Raw genomic sequence first — 15662 nt, forward strand, 5'->3', positions numbered from 1 at the left:
TCAGTGTGAGAAAGAACTTTGAAGAAGACGAGTTCGAGCATACAATAATGCATTGCCATGATTTCTACCCTGCTTTTCATTGAAAACACTATCTGCATGACCTCCGAACCCTTGGCCATGCAGTCTGTCGACCTTCTTCTTACTCTTACTCAGATATATCAACAAAAATTATTATTTTTTGTTCACAGATGTCTTGGTGCTGAAATGATCAGTTGTCTTTTCAGCACTTTCTTTGATTTAGTCAATGGTCGTGCCACGCGGCGTCAGGCTTCACGTCTGCTTCGTGTCCCGTTTTTGCCGAGTCCTTCCGGTCGATCCACTGTTCAGTTCATTGGTAGTGTGTACTGGAACTGCCTGCCGCCTGATGTCCGCTCCATCACAATTCCTTCTGCATTTAAGAAAGCAATTACAAACGATATCTTAAACTCTCTTACCCTCTCCTAAGATCTCTAAAACGCATAACTGTCAACATTCCCTCACCCTGGAACCTTTGCATCCGTTGCATTATTTTCATGAAAAATTCATCAAATTACAATTCGTTACTTGTAGTACTCCCTCATTGATTTGTTTCCGTCTTCTCTTTGTGCCTTGTTCACGATTGTATTTTCCTCTTCCTCCTTTTCTTATATCACCACCTTCATCATTTTGCGAGAACTGTGGCAATACGCCCAGTGAGAAGGCAGATTTTGCCTGTGCTTCTGGTGAAGTAAAAGAAAGCTAAACAAACAAACAAACCACCAGCACTGATCAGGTGCATGGTACACAATTGTATAGCCTACATACTACAACTGTGGTATAATCGTGTAGTTATGCTCCTACCTCCGAGAGGATGCCAAATTATGCTCCAAATTTTCAACCATCCAAGTATGCCAATAATTATGCCGGCATAATCCGCCGGTGCCTACTCTACGGCCAGGGCCTTGGGACCGCTACGCGTGCTACCGGACTTCCATGTCCACGACATTGCAATTACATGTACATGTATGTACGAGTGATTACCTCGGTGAATGCATGTCATTATGCAGCACCCGACTCGTCAACAAAGCAATAAGTCAAAAAGACGGTATTCAAAAAATATGTCATGTTTTTCTACGTTCATTTCTACATCTTCTACTGGACCTGACTTCGTGTCTCTTCGTGTTTCTCTTGAACGTTTAGCAAAATGTAGTCATGTAGTCATGTAGTCATGTAGTCATGTAGTCATGGGCATGAAACCGGGTGGTTACTAGTACTTCAGGGTTTGCTGATTTTCCAATTTCCAAGCGCTGAGCTGCGAAAAAATTGTGAAATCACCGAACGAAATAGGGATCGACGAGAGAACAACCCCCCTCGCACCAATGGTAGCGCACAGCTTCGGGATGGCAAAGTTTCTAAATCTCTCTCTAGAGGCCATCACTGCTCCCTCTGTGCGAAGCTGCAAATATTCCCTCCGAACTGGCTCACCCCGGGCCCCGTGAAAAAGTCATCGCACAGACCTACATGTACATGAACATGCAAAGTCAGAGCGAAACGTCATTAGCTGTCCACAGATTTCTGTACATGCAAAGTCATGTACACCTTCAATGTACACTGTACATGCATTGAGATTAGCGATGCGCAAGAGCCTGAAGAGGGAAGGTGGCTGATGTTGTATTCCCAGGCCAGAGGCAGAACAGTCTAGACCCTGCCTGCAACACCATGAACACTGCAGAGTCTGGACTGCAGTAGACATGACATGACATGTCCACATCATAGTCGTGTCTTGCACAGCTACATGTGAATGTAGGTCTACACTGGTGTCAATAGCCTGTCGATGTCACGTAGGGATGTTTTGACAAGGAGGGACATTGTAGGTTTTGCATGTCGGCTTGAGACGTCACAAATCATGTGCACTTCTATACATTGCCGTGCATGCATTTGATCTGAACGCAGTTCACTGTACAAGTCATGGTTCTGATGTGCACGCGCAGTTTGTACAGTTCTAACTGCGAAGGCTCATAGACTACAGACAGTCCATTCATTGCAAACTGGCACCCTACCGGTACCTGTTTGGTGTCTCCGCGGGTCCAGCATTGCAAACTGGCACCCAAACTGTTTGCTGTCTCCCGCATATACATCACGTACAGTTATGTACATGTACCTGTAAAAGTCTGTAGTTGTGGATATCGTGAAAAACAAACTCAGTCAACAGCACATCCTACATTGTGTGACCCATGCAATTATTCCTTGCCACATCCAAGGCCAGAGAAGTCCAAGAACAAGGGCAAGTAGAAACCCAGGCAGGTTTTACAAAAATAGTACAGGCATGCAATGGCAAAATGTATGGAGAAGCAGATCCCGAACCCAGATACTAAGAGGTTTGAAGTATTTACTTATCCTCAATTCGGCCCAAATCGGACTTTCAAAAGCCAGCTGGACTGTCTCCGATGAATGGACAGTAGAGCACTGGACGCATCGCTTCCACACGCTCAGTGCCTTGTTGTCCACCTCCGCGAACGACTCTTTTGGCTTTGATTTGGGTCTACATAATTATACATGTATACTAGCTCATTTTGAACGAACTTGTGGGGCTATTCCGTTCTTTCCCACTTCAAGGTGCATCGGATTTGCATTGGACAAGACTGTAAATAGCAGCTCTCCCTCAGCTAAATACACATTTCCGGCTTAGCCCATGCTTGAAACACACTGAGTGCGAGCCAAAATGAACACTCCGGTCGTGAAGGGCAATATATCCACAGAGAAACAATACCAACCCAAGAAATCCAAAAAAAGCGGACTACTACAAGAAACAATGTTGAGGAGCAGCTAGCCTCGCGCCCTGGGCAGTTGCATACATGCGGCAAGCAGTTGCAACTGTCAATCATCCTGTCTGACATGCCATGGTGGCAACCAAAACACGTAAACAAAAGTCACTACACGTGCTCGTCGTCCACATAATTATTTTGAAACATGTCTACTACTTCTAGTACTACTGTACTGTACACTGCACTGTATCATGGAAATTCACATTCAGACGTGCCTTTGCCCGTAGTCTGAATCGAATCAATCGGAATTATGGATTTTTCATACATGTACGTGTAGATCTGCAGTACCGCTCTCCTGCAGCATGCTGCATTGGCATTGTGGAAGGATCCACCATGACCGGATTATGTGTCTACATCTCGATCTCGGAACGATTACAATCATGTGCATTACGCCACATTGTCATTATAAGTCAGGCGTCCTGTTCCGTATCATGATCGACATTGGTAAACGCTTGTGTCTCGTTTCCGTCTCAAAAAGGATGGGACACTAAATTGCTTCATAACTCAGTTGACTATGTGTACGCTCAGCTTTATGAGATAGTTCTGCTGTTTGGGACAGCGTGAAAGGGATCCGCTATCTTCGCAGATTTACGACGCACGTCTCGGTAAGAACAAGGTAAGCGAGAGCGATATTGATTAGTTCTGTTGAGACTTTAGATAGTGTGGCGTTAGCACGAAACTACATGTGTGTTAGATTTTGTTTGGGATTTCCTTACTACTGAGTACAGTCGTTCATTTTGCGCCTAACTGCAGTATGTAACATGTATGTGCTACCGTTACAATTACATGACATATTATGTAATTTCCTTCGCGGAAATTGCTTTAACCTTGAGTACTCAATCCAGCACACAAACGATTGACTGAAGTAGGGGTAATAATCATCCCATGATGTACTATAATGTACAAGTGACTACTTCGATTTATGCATGTCATTGTGCAGCATGCCACACATCAACAAAGCAATAAGCCAAAAGACTAGGGCTGAAACGATCGTGGATTTTCAAGTATCGATTACTCTCTAGCTTAACGATCGAGTAATCGATTATAATCGTTAGCAAAATAATAGAGTCATAATTCTGTGCAAACATTACTGTTTCCACAAAGTATGCCTTCATAATACAAACAAATCTGCATTAGTGAAAGGGCAGCTCCGAAACATGGCAGTTTTGAAGTCAATTTTTTTGTATTGTATTGTATTTTATTATTTTACTTGGGCATTCCCAACAGACCCTAAGGTCTTCTTACAGGGTGCCCAAGATGAATGAAATTGTTAAGTTCCTGGCGAAATGAATTGGGGATATGATTTGTGCGAAGGGATTCGGGAAGCGCATTAAAGCGGTCAGCACCAAGGAATGAAATAGATCTCTATCCAATTTAACCTCAGAACATGAACCATACCCCTGGCAACTGCATACTCCCAGCGGAAACTGATTCAAACTTCACAAAACGAGGGTTTACAGTACTTTCTTGACACAAATTAAAAAAACGCAAAATAATCGTAATCGGTAATCTGAACGATTGGTCGATCGTTAGAGTTATCAAACGAGTACTCGATTATTCGGTATAATCGTTTCAGGCCTACAAACCTTTATTCAAAAATATGTCATGTGTTTCTACATGTATGTTCATTTCTACATGTACATGTTCAATGTACATGATTGTATTGGTTATAATCAACGGTTCGCACAAGGAAACACTGATAGTGCCAGACAGCCGCCATGATGTGTACCTTACCATCTTCAATACACACTTTCCGGCCTCTTGTTGTCTAGCATGAAATTGTTTGTACTTTTGAAGTAGTGATGATTAATCTACAAAACACTATTGGCAAAAAACACAATCCAGAAGCACCTCGATGGAGACGGCCAGTTTCTACGGCACGTGCCTGTCATCAGCAGGGTAAAATGGCAAAATCACTTAGCCAGTACGTGTACGCACGACAATCTCAGGAACACCAGTCCTGTCCTCCTCCAGCTACACTGCAGCCACCAGCATGTTACTTCAGACCTCGACGACACAATTCAAAAAACAAAACGTTTCGTCGACAAAAAGACTTCACGTTTCGCTCCGTGTTTCCTCGTGTTTTTCTTGAACGTTTAGCAAAATATACAGTCATGTAGTCATTTGCATGCAAACGTGTGGATTCTAGTAAGTCAGGGCTTTCTGATTTTTTTCGCATTTCTCAAGCGCTGAGCGGTGCAACAATTGTGAAACCACGGAACGATATAGGGGTTCGACAAGAGAACAAACCCCGTCGCACCCATGTTAGCGCACAGCATCGTGACGGCCAAGTTCCTAAATCTCTCTCTAGATGCCGTCAGCTTCCTTTGTGCGAAGATTCAAGTCTCCCCTCGGAACTGGCATACCCCGGTGAAAAACGTCATCGCACAGATTTCAGCTCCCGAACTAATGTTGTATACAGAACACAGTCCGGATCCTGCAAGGTGAGCGACACTGAAGAGTCCAGACTGCAGTGCAGTAGACATGAGGTGACACGTACCCATCACAGTCGACAGTCGTGTCTTGCACAGCTACATGTAGTGATGTACAATGACTTTATGTACGTGTACACTGCTGTCACTACTAGCCTGTCGATGGCATGTAACTAATACTAAGTCTTTGTAAGGGTGTTTTGACAAGGAGATTTTGTATCTCAGCTTGAGACGTCACAAGTCATCTGCACTGATAACAGTGCCGTGCATGCAAATTTTGATCTGAACGCAGTTCACAGTACTATCAGTCATTGTTCTGATGTGCACGCGCAGTCCTGTTTGTACAGTTCTAGCTGCGAAGTACCTGCTTTACTGACAAATTTGTGCTCGTAGACTACAGACTGTCAGTCCATTCATTGAAAACTGGCACCCTACCTGTACAGAGTACAGCGTATCTGTAAGGTGTCTCCGCGGATCCGGCGTTGTAAACTGCCACCCTGTGATCATGGTGATGGACTGCTGCTGCTGCTGGCACGCGACGCTGATGCAACGTTTGAGTTTGCCTGGGACTGCGCTGACGGTGTACTGACCGTCAGGCAGGCAATGTCGCCAGAGCTCACCACTACTGTTGTGGAGTCAACTAAATCATGGCTCACAGTTGCGAAGAAAAGCGTCGATTAGATGGGGGCGGTGCACGTGCTCCAAAATGCCAGCTTGGCCAATCAGCAGTCAGCATTTCGTCGCATTTTTGCTCGAAGTAGGGGGTGTTTGAAGGAGTTAGCAGCACTTCAGCCAGGTTCTACGAAGCTGGGACTTGGCCCAGGCACAGATGACAGGTGTTCCAAAAGATTTACCGAAACAAATTTTCACTACTCACACGGGTATGCCAGAGCATATGCGTAAACTTCGTGAGATATAGTACAGCATTCGAAAGGAGTATTCAAAAACGTCTCGGTAAATTTCTTTGCCAGGGTCTCCTGAAATTTTGAGCCATAGATTGTCCAATTCGACCAAGGGGGAGATGCTCTGTACTGATTTTAGCAACCCCGAATCCCAGCGGCGCGCAACCGCTTGCGCGAAAATGTGTGAAGATCAAACAACAAGAAAATCGCATGCATGCAGCAGAACAGCAAAGCGTGCCGTCGAAGAGAAAATCATTGTACACAGATTGTTCAGTGTTCTCTCCTCAGTTCGCCCGCGGCGTTGGTTGCTGTGCTTTCATTCTCGCTGGAGTTCTTGTGGCAGCGCATTTCGCCATCATGGAGGAACTGGCAACCTGGGAAACCTTGTCTTCAGTGGCCCTCGACAAACGCCCGGTGGATTTGCTGGTCCCGTTCACCTCCATCCGATCACCAGCTCCGTGTGGTATCATCATGTTCTCGGAGTTACCTGCCTGGCGAGCTCTGACTCGTTTGTTTGTCTTCTTACCTGTGGAATCATCACGATCGCTCATTGTAGGATCAGCTTTTGGTCGAACATGGCATGTTGTTTTTACTGGGACTAGCACAGGTTGCGTTTCGCCTTCTCCTCCAAAATATCGCGAACATCGGCTCTAAAATTAAGGATTTTTTACGATGTCGAGAGTGGTTAGCAATTTTTTGCGTCGTGCTAAAAGCCCCACCCTCGCTGGTGGCGGAGGGCATATGTCTAGCAGCAGCAGTGGAACAGATATTTTACCACCGACACCGAGTCCTGTCAGGATGAATGGCCATAAAGCCAAGGCACTTAGCCCTGCCGAGAGTTTGTGCAGTGTGCAGTGCGAAGCTACGGAACCTTTGCAAGCTGGTGCGAGGAAACGGATACGCGACGCTCCGGATTGCGGCTTACAACCGGTAGGGAGTATCAATGTAGAAGGTGTTGTTTCGCTTGATTTACTAATCTCGGAATTCAGAAAAACAATGAACGAAGTTCTTGATGATAGAATGGCGGCCATAATTGTTGAAGTTGAAGAATTGAAGAATACATGCAAAGAACTCAAGGAAAGAGTAGAGGTGCTTGAGCACCGCAACCGCAAACTGACATGCACTGTGGAGTCTCTTGGGAGATCCGATGCATCCAGAACTAGTCCATCAGCCAAGAACTCAGAAGTCGTCAAATTCAAGCACCCTGTTGCACTTAGAAATCGAATACTTGATTTTGGCCTCAATGGGGAAGTTAGGTACCCTGTACACCGAATCCGCAAATAAAAAGAGTAAACGACTTGCACGCTCTGCAGGGGAAGCCGACAAAGTGACCATTTTTGGCATTTCATCGACAGCCATTGTTGTGACCTAAACCCAATCTCCAATCAGTGCCATGCGCGTTTCAGGAATGAACTTTCAGATTTTTGTGAATTACGGGAAAAATCTTGCAAATCGAGAAGATTTGCAGTGTAAACCATTGCAGTTTCCGTATTACACGTGTGCCTGGATTCAAATTACAATAAAATTGTTGTTCGCCTAAACTAAAGTTGTAGAGTGTTGTTCCATTACACATCTCTTTCACTGTTCTATTTAATTGAGCATCCGAATACATACCTTCAGGAAGATTACAATGAGCTAGTATTGAACATCATCCACCTTCGGGTTTCCGAAGTGTGCACCCGAGTCATGTCAAGCAGGTTTGAAGCGTAGTTTTTACTGTTTGGCAAAAGTGTGATCTACGCTTCCACCCTGAATGGAATCACCCCGGGAAGGTCCTGATCCCTGGAAAAATAAGGAACGTGGAGAGCTAAAAGTAAGGAATCTGCGGCGATGGATGTTGTACATCGAGTGAATGCCCTGCAGTTCTCTTCTCCATTACGACCAACTAGCAAACGCCATGGCTCTGGATGCTGACAGCAAACAGTTGAAATAAAGGCAAGGCTGCTTTGAACATGTTGCCACCAGGTAGTAGTACAGTTACAGTTGTACTACTTCGAAGTACTATCTACCACACTCGAGATCACCCAAAGAATAAAGCGATTGAATTCAAAATCAAAAAAATTGTTGGGGATCGTCTGAAGCATATTCAAGTGAGGTACAGTCGGGCTTGATGACTGATCAAAGCCCTCGGGCTGGTCCCTTGGGCTTTGATCAGCCATCAATCCCTGTGTACCTCGCTTGATTATCTACTTGATACCATTGTAGTTGCAAACAAGTAACTACAACAATTGCAGTACAATAGCAAGAGTCCACTCTTGCCAATAGTCATGTAGTTTTTTGAATTAGTTATTTGAAAATGGTGAGCATCTTCATCTTCTTCCCGGTGCGCATGTACACATATTTTTGGAATCTGTACGTGCTCCAAACCAACTCACCTCTGCTCAAATCGACGGCAATTTATTTCGCGATTTTAGGTCGATCGCCACGGAAAATCACACCAAACGTTGACAAAACTCCACGTTTTTCACTGAAGACGCATTGGATGTCCTGATAAAACGGATGGAAAACCTCGTAATGGCTGATGAAGAAGAAGAAAGTTTGTCGAACTTCCAAGGCGCACTGTAAAAGGAGTGCAAGAGTTTCGCCAGGGAAAGTAGGCAGGTTGGATTCAGTGATGCTTTTGCTGTCGATTGATGTCAGTTCCAGGTGTTCGATTTGTAAGTGCAACAGGGGACTCACTTTGGCACCACTGGCTGATGGACTAAACGCACCCGTCATCTGTTGCAGGGCCCCAACTCGACCACACCGTACGGGAAATCGTCCCGGAAGAGCGCCGGCAACATGACCTCCAAGATAACGTGATCATCTCAGGACTTCCGGAGTCCGATGTTGAAAATCTCACCCAGCTTGTGAGCGGGCTGGTGCCCGAAGTGAACCCAACTGCCATTACCGTGAGACGAATCGGGAAGCCCTTGGAGAACAAACCACGGCTGGTTCACGTTTGAACTGACCCAGGAACAAAAGCTAGGCTTCTGAAGCACCGTTTTGGGCTCAAACATGGTACGCACAGTATCTACATCAATCATGATTTGACAAGGCAGCAGCAAGACACTAGACGTCGTGCCTTGCCTACCTTCAAGCAGCTCCGTGCCAAAGGTATAAGATGTACCCTTCCGCTTGACATAATTCTTCTTGAGGGAAAGCCGGTATCCCAGCAGGATATCCAGCGACTTTTGTCAGGTAATTCTTCTGCATAGGACCTACGGGGATCTCCAAAAACCGCATTTAGAGCAATAACACTGTGCACTATTAACTGCTGCAGCCTTATAAGCAAGCAAGCGGAAATCGTACAGTTAGTCAAGTCAGAATCGGTCGACATTATCTGCTTGACAGAAACCTGGCTCAAGCCCAATATACCAGATGCGGCTATTGCGATTCCTGGTTACACATTGCACCGTTTTGACCGCGCCAACACATCCCTGCCATGGTCCCAACTTGGTGGGGGTGGAGTGGCGCTATTTGTCAAGGAACAATATACCTGCAGTGTTCGACAACAGCCTGGGAATAACAGCTGTGAAATGCTATTGGTTGAGGTAAAGCTTCCTGGTAGACCTCTGTTTGTATCTTTTTTGGTACAGACCTCCACGACAACCAATTGCTGGAATTACGAATTTATTTAACGAGCTCTCTCATGTATTCGATAACCACAACTGTGTAGCGTTAGGTGATTTCAATGCAAGAAATTGTGCATGGAACGACTCTGACGTCACTGACAGTAGTGGTAGAGCACTGCAACTGGCATTTGTGCAATATGGATTCACGGTTATCAATAAGGATGGTACACGCCCCAGTATGCGCAGTGGTTGCACTCCTCTACTTGACATCATAGCAACCAATATTCCAGATATCATCTCGTCAATCACCACTCTCCCACCCCTGTCAGACCACTGCCCCGTTATCGTTTCTCTTACACTACGTGCACCAACACCACAACGGACAACTTTACTGCATCGAACAATTGATTTTAATAGGCTTCGTTTCCTGATGGAAAGGGAACCATTCCTTGAGCGCCTCTATGGATGTGAAACTGATGATGCTTCTTGGAAAGCATGGGAATCCCATTTCCTAGATTTAGTTGAAAGGTCATCAACCTGGGTGCGTAAGCGTGATCAGCGAAATCAGACATGGTACACACCTGACCTGCGTCAATTTCAGCGGCGACAGAATAGACTGTACCATGCTTATTTGCGAAATCCACAATCAACTGAAGCAAAGGCAGCGTACTGTGTATCCAGGAATATTTGTCGTAAGAAAATCCGTGCTCCCAGATCTGCCTTTCTTGATCGCAACGCTGCCAGTATCTCGAAGGGTTGCACGACAGGTGGATATGTGTGGTGGAGGAGAGTTAAGGACTTTTGCAACATTTCAACTCGTAAACCATTGATACCAGATTTGCAAGATGGCGATCGTCGGACTAACACGCAATTGGAAAAGGTGAACCTTCTTGCACAGCATTTCGCCAATCAGTGTACGTTACCACAAGAAGCAAATCAATTCCCTTGTTTAGATTCCTCCCTTGACACTACCACTCCTCGGTTCCAGATGCCAACATTTTCACCAGGTCAAGTCCACTATGACCTTACACATCTTTCGTCTCGAAAATCGACTTCAAGTAATTATGTTATTCCAGTACTCCTGTCCATGGCTGATTTAGTATGCGAGTCCTTGTCTTACTTGTTCAACTCCAGTCTATCCACATCACAATTTCGCACTGCATGGAAATCAGCAACGGTTATTCCTCTTTCTATGTGTAAAGGAAGTGTTTCTTTGCCTACGAACTACCGTCCCATTTCACGGCTCCATCCCATCAGCCGCCTCTTCCAATCCCGCATAGCCCATCACCTGAACAGCTTTCTTTACCGTAATTGCATAATTTCGCCCAATCATTTTGCTTATGTTCCACAACGATCAGCTACGGATCAACTCATTCTTTTGACCCATCAGATTGCCCGTCTCTCTGATAGAGGCCAGAGATTTGACTGTGCATTTCTCGACTTCCAGAAAGCGTTTGATAAAGTACATCATCCTACGCTCCTGCGCCACATGAATGCATTCATGGCACCAGAGGCACACGCCTGGTTTGGGTCCTACTTGCTTGACCGTAGTCTAAATGTGAAGCTGGATGGAACTCCCTCTTCTCAATATATGCTAAACTGCGGTGTTCCCCAGGGTTCGTACCTTGCCCCTCCGCTTTTTCTTTTGTATATCAATTCCCCTCTGTCTCTGTCTTTTAAGGCTATTCATACTTCATTTCGCGTACGGAAAATTCATCGTGCGACCTTCGCGCGATGGCTTTCCCCTTTGCGACGCGTTTCCCGTACGTGAAATGAAGTATGAATAGGCCTTTAGCCTCTAGCTCTGTCTTGGTATCGGTCTCTGTCTTCGTCTCTCTCTTCAAGAAACCAGACATGGCTTTGTCATGGATATCCGAAATGCAAAGTGCAAACATGCAGACAAGCATTAGTATCAGGTGTTCACTGAACAGCTTGTTGAACATATGGTCCTCCGACTATGGAAACCATGCATAATGCAACTCCACAAGCCCCCCCCCCCTCCCCCTCCCAACCTTTGCCCTCAAAGCATACTTAAAAATGCACACACCTAATCAACAAATCCGTGGAACCCCCGGCTGCAGAAAGTGCTCTATGTCAGAACTTAGAACATAGCAGACTCAGGGGAGGACGCAAAATCATAATAGTTTTCAGTTCACAATTCACATTCCTGCTGTGGATGCATCAAGGAAAGAATGGGTAAGTTTGGAGGTGACTATAGAGGTAAGAGTAATATTCACTCAACCAATCTGGGTATATGTTACAGGGGATTAGGCAGCGGAAAACTAGACAATTACTTGACAACCAGAAAGATGTAAAAACAAAGATTAGCAACTTCCTGATAATAGAGAGAAAGTGAAAAGCAGTACAGTTTGCATACTGTAGTTATCATCAGTGATTGACTGTAGTTAGTAACCTACTACACTCACACACTCATATCCAGTGTGTACAGAGCAGCAGCACTGCCAGGTCCACCTACACTGAGTACCAGTGTACTGCCAAACAGTGTGAGTGATGGGGTGTAACGACTGTGCTCCGGTATAGCTGGTAGTGGATAGACCTGTCCAGATGAAATATCATATACGACACACTTAGCAGAAGGTGTGTTGGGGCAAATAACCATCCAGTGGTCAGACAGTGCGCATGCTGCACTAAACTTCAGCTTAACACCATCAGGTGGACTGGTGGACACCCACCTACCATCATGGTGTTTGAAGAAACAACCAGTAGGACCACCAACTAAGTACAGTGAATCAGGGAATGTGACAAGTGATGCCCGGCTGCATGATAGTGGCAATGAAGGTAATACTAGGCTAGCATTGGATGATGAAAAAGAAGAGCCCCACTGCTTGCTATCGAGAGAATAGATACCAACATGATTGTGCCTTGTTCCATCACTATCCTGCTGGCCACCATATAGAGAAATAGCATCAGCACATACATGTAGAGTACACCAGTCATGGCGACAGTGCGACGGGACGTCCGTAAGTGTGGTCCATCGACCACCACCATCACCACCACTGCGGCCGCCGTCACCGTTATCTGGTGTGTCGCAGTACTGCAGAATAGAGCGCACCGGTGTGTCGGTGCTCTTGGTGTATGTGTTACAGTGCATGTACAGCATACCACCATGGGATGCCAGTGATGGGCCAGCCAGCTTACTGTATTCACTTGGTAGGTCAATACTGTGCCATGTCTGCAAGTCTGATGTCTGCAGGATCTTGATGATGTTCACACCATCACGCCACACAGCAACCAGTCTGTCACTGTACGTGGCAAGCTTGGCATGTTTGCCATGCGGTGGTACTACCGGATGTGAAGTATTCCAAAAAGAAAAAAAACTCCTTCCAAGACCTGCTACTACCTTGTTCCACTGCATGACAAAAATAGAACCACATACACATACACATACACATACACATACATATCCACATGCATACACACAAACACACACATAAACACACCTTGACCTTGACCTTGATATACCACTGCCGTTAAACGGCTAAGCTGCATAACCATAAACACACACACACATACAAACACTCTAATACACACACTCACATATTCCTACATTCATATTACATACACAAATGCACCCACACACACCATTACACCCGCACTCACACCCGCACTCACACCCACACACACTCACCAACCCCCCCCCCCCCCCCACACACACACACACACGCTCACTCACATAACACAAACGCACGCATGGAAAAATGCACAGAAATGGACATAAATTGTTTCTTTGGACGTAAATGGACTATATGGAGACCAAATGGTAACAAATTTCCAGCTACCATATTATCTCTAATATAAGCACGGTCTTTATTAATGCGATTAATAGTATAAGTGAAGCGGACATTACAAAATGATGAATGAGAATACATGTATCTAAATTGTTGTTCCTAATCGATTTTCTTGAGACTATCCTCAGGGAAGAATCGTCTCACAATAGAGGCTATACAGTGAAACAAACTACTTATAGGTTATAGGATAGTGGGAAGTATACAAGGTGAGGTGTGAAAAAAAAACTAAAGTGGGAGAGAAGACGAAAGAAATTAGAAGAAAATATGTGAGAGTGTTCCGACGGTGTGAGCTACTGCAAAAGGTGAGTGAAATGAAGGCGTGGAAGCAGGTGAATGTGATAGAGTGAGGAACTGTGAGGTGTAAGTGTATGCGAATGAATACGTGTGTGAATGCTAGGTGAAGAGTCTTAGTTTTGTGACGATTTTTCCCTGATGATAGTCTCAAGAAAATCGATTAGGAACAACAATTTAGATACCGGTACATGTATTCTCATTCATCATTTTGTAATGTCCGCTTCACTTATACTATTAATCGCATTAATAAAGTTATTGTCTCCTCGTCGCCTTTTCATAAGCACGGTCCTTTATTTTTTCAATGTACCTCCGCCCCGTGCTATTATTGGAGAAGCTCCTTTATTGGAGACTGTTCCATTATTATTTCAACCTCATTTCAGAGGCTTGTTGCCATGCCAAATTCATGTCAGACACACACATTTCAGAGTTTATTCGCCGGCACAGATAATGAATTTGCATAGTGTGCTTATAATGGAGACTGAGCACTTTATTTTTTGAATGCCGCCCCAAGGTGTTCTATTATTGGAGACGTGCTATTATTGGAGACTGTGCTTATATTAGAGATAATACGGTATGTGTTTTCTTGGCTTTCAGATTGATGCTGGGTAGTTCGCCTGATTAGTCTGAAGAATACGTTTGGACAAATATATTGACTGTATCAGTACTCGAACCAGAGACCATAGCTTGAGGCCAACAATGCTCCAAACATTGAGCTATGGTATGGCTGTCATCCCGGCAGAGACCGTTCAAATACTGTGGGGGTGGCTTTATGTGCACGGTCTTTACCCAACACTGAGGGCAAGTTCTAACTTCAGAATCAGCCTTTGTCTGTATCATTTAAGTGCAGCTTAGTTCCCTTTTCTTATGGGCTGCAACTTATGTGTACCTGGTGCAACCTTTACAGAGCCAGAGAGGGTTTGAGCCGACTTTCGGTCAAGCGTGGCTGCTGCACGTAACTCGGGAAGTCGTAAATAGTAGAGGTAATCTTTTTACGACTGCAATGCTATACTGTCAGGATCATAGCCTCATACGTGCATGAACAATGCTTTGCTTTCATCATCATACATGTAAGAACAATGCGCACTGTACACTCGGTTTGTATGCGCCTATCGCTTTTGCGTGCTAGACCATATCACCTTGAAGTCCAAAAAGTGCCCTCGACTGAAAAGGACCAAAAATCATAGTTGGGTTTATGTTACCTTTTCGTCTCCATTTTGTCCATTTACGTACAAAATAAACAATTTGTGCCCATTTCACCGCCTGCAAACGGCTAGGGAAGATTGCTGGGGGGGGGGGGGGGGGGGGAAAGCCTGTAATTTGTTGTTTAGAAATGTTACTCTGTACAGGTGGCCTATCTGCAGGAATTATAGCATGATACTGGCCTATGCAAAGCTATGTAGCAAAGCAGGCCCTATGGAGAAATTTATAAGAAGAAAAGAGGACCAAGGAACTACAAGTTACGCTATAATATCCACTAACACCAGCAGTTACTTGACAATCAGCTCATGCGATAACATTGCACAACACTGACCAACGGTACTGACGTTTTACACCTAACTGACAATCAGTCCTAGTACATCTTGGACGCGCACTCCAACAGCCTTCCAGTTTGGAAGGTTCTAAGTTATAGAAATAACATCGGAGGGAAGGTGAAGGCTCCTTGGTCCTCTTTTCTTCTTATAAATTAATCCTTGGCTCTCCACCTGAGTCCAACTATGAAGAAATGGCACAAATATTCCGTAATATCAGAGCGGCATACTGGAAGATGATGCCCAAATACCCCCCCCCCCTCCCCCCTAATATATCGTCATTTCTTGTTCCATACATCTACGTAGGGCATGTATAACAAATTTAAAAAAAACAATCTCCACACCAGTTTTGTTATTGG

At 44.9% G+C, this 15662-nt stretch overlaps 2 protein-coding genes across 2 annotated transcripts in view; both read right to left on the reverse strand.

The window, feature by feature from the left end:
• The window catches only part of LOC135812287 (mucin-2-like), a 177197-nt gene that overhangs the window by 82762 nt on the left and 78773 nt on the right, over nt 1-15662 (reverse strand). The gene's annotated exons all lie outside the window — the stretch shown is intronic.
• Nucleotides 11810-15662, reverse strand: part of LOC135812290 (uncharacterized) — a 7885-nt gene continuing 4032 nt past the window's right edge. The window contains exon 4 of the mRNA XM_065325663.1: nt 11810-13041. Within this exon, the coding sequence (XP_065181735.1) occupies nt 12094-13041 (948 nt within the window). The 3' untranslated portion in view covers nt 11810-12093. The remainder of the gene's footprint in view (nt 13042-15662) is intronic.

This window comes from Sycon ciliatum, chromosome 3 (genome assembly GCF_964019385.1).
Source record: "Sycon ciliatum chromosome 3, ocSycCili1.1, whole genome shotgun sequence".
Classification (NCBI taxonomy): domain Eukaryota; kingdom Metazoa; phylum Porifera; class Calcarea; order Leucosolenida; family Sycettidae; genus Sycon; species Sycon ciliatum.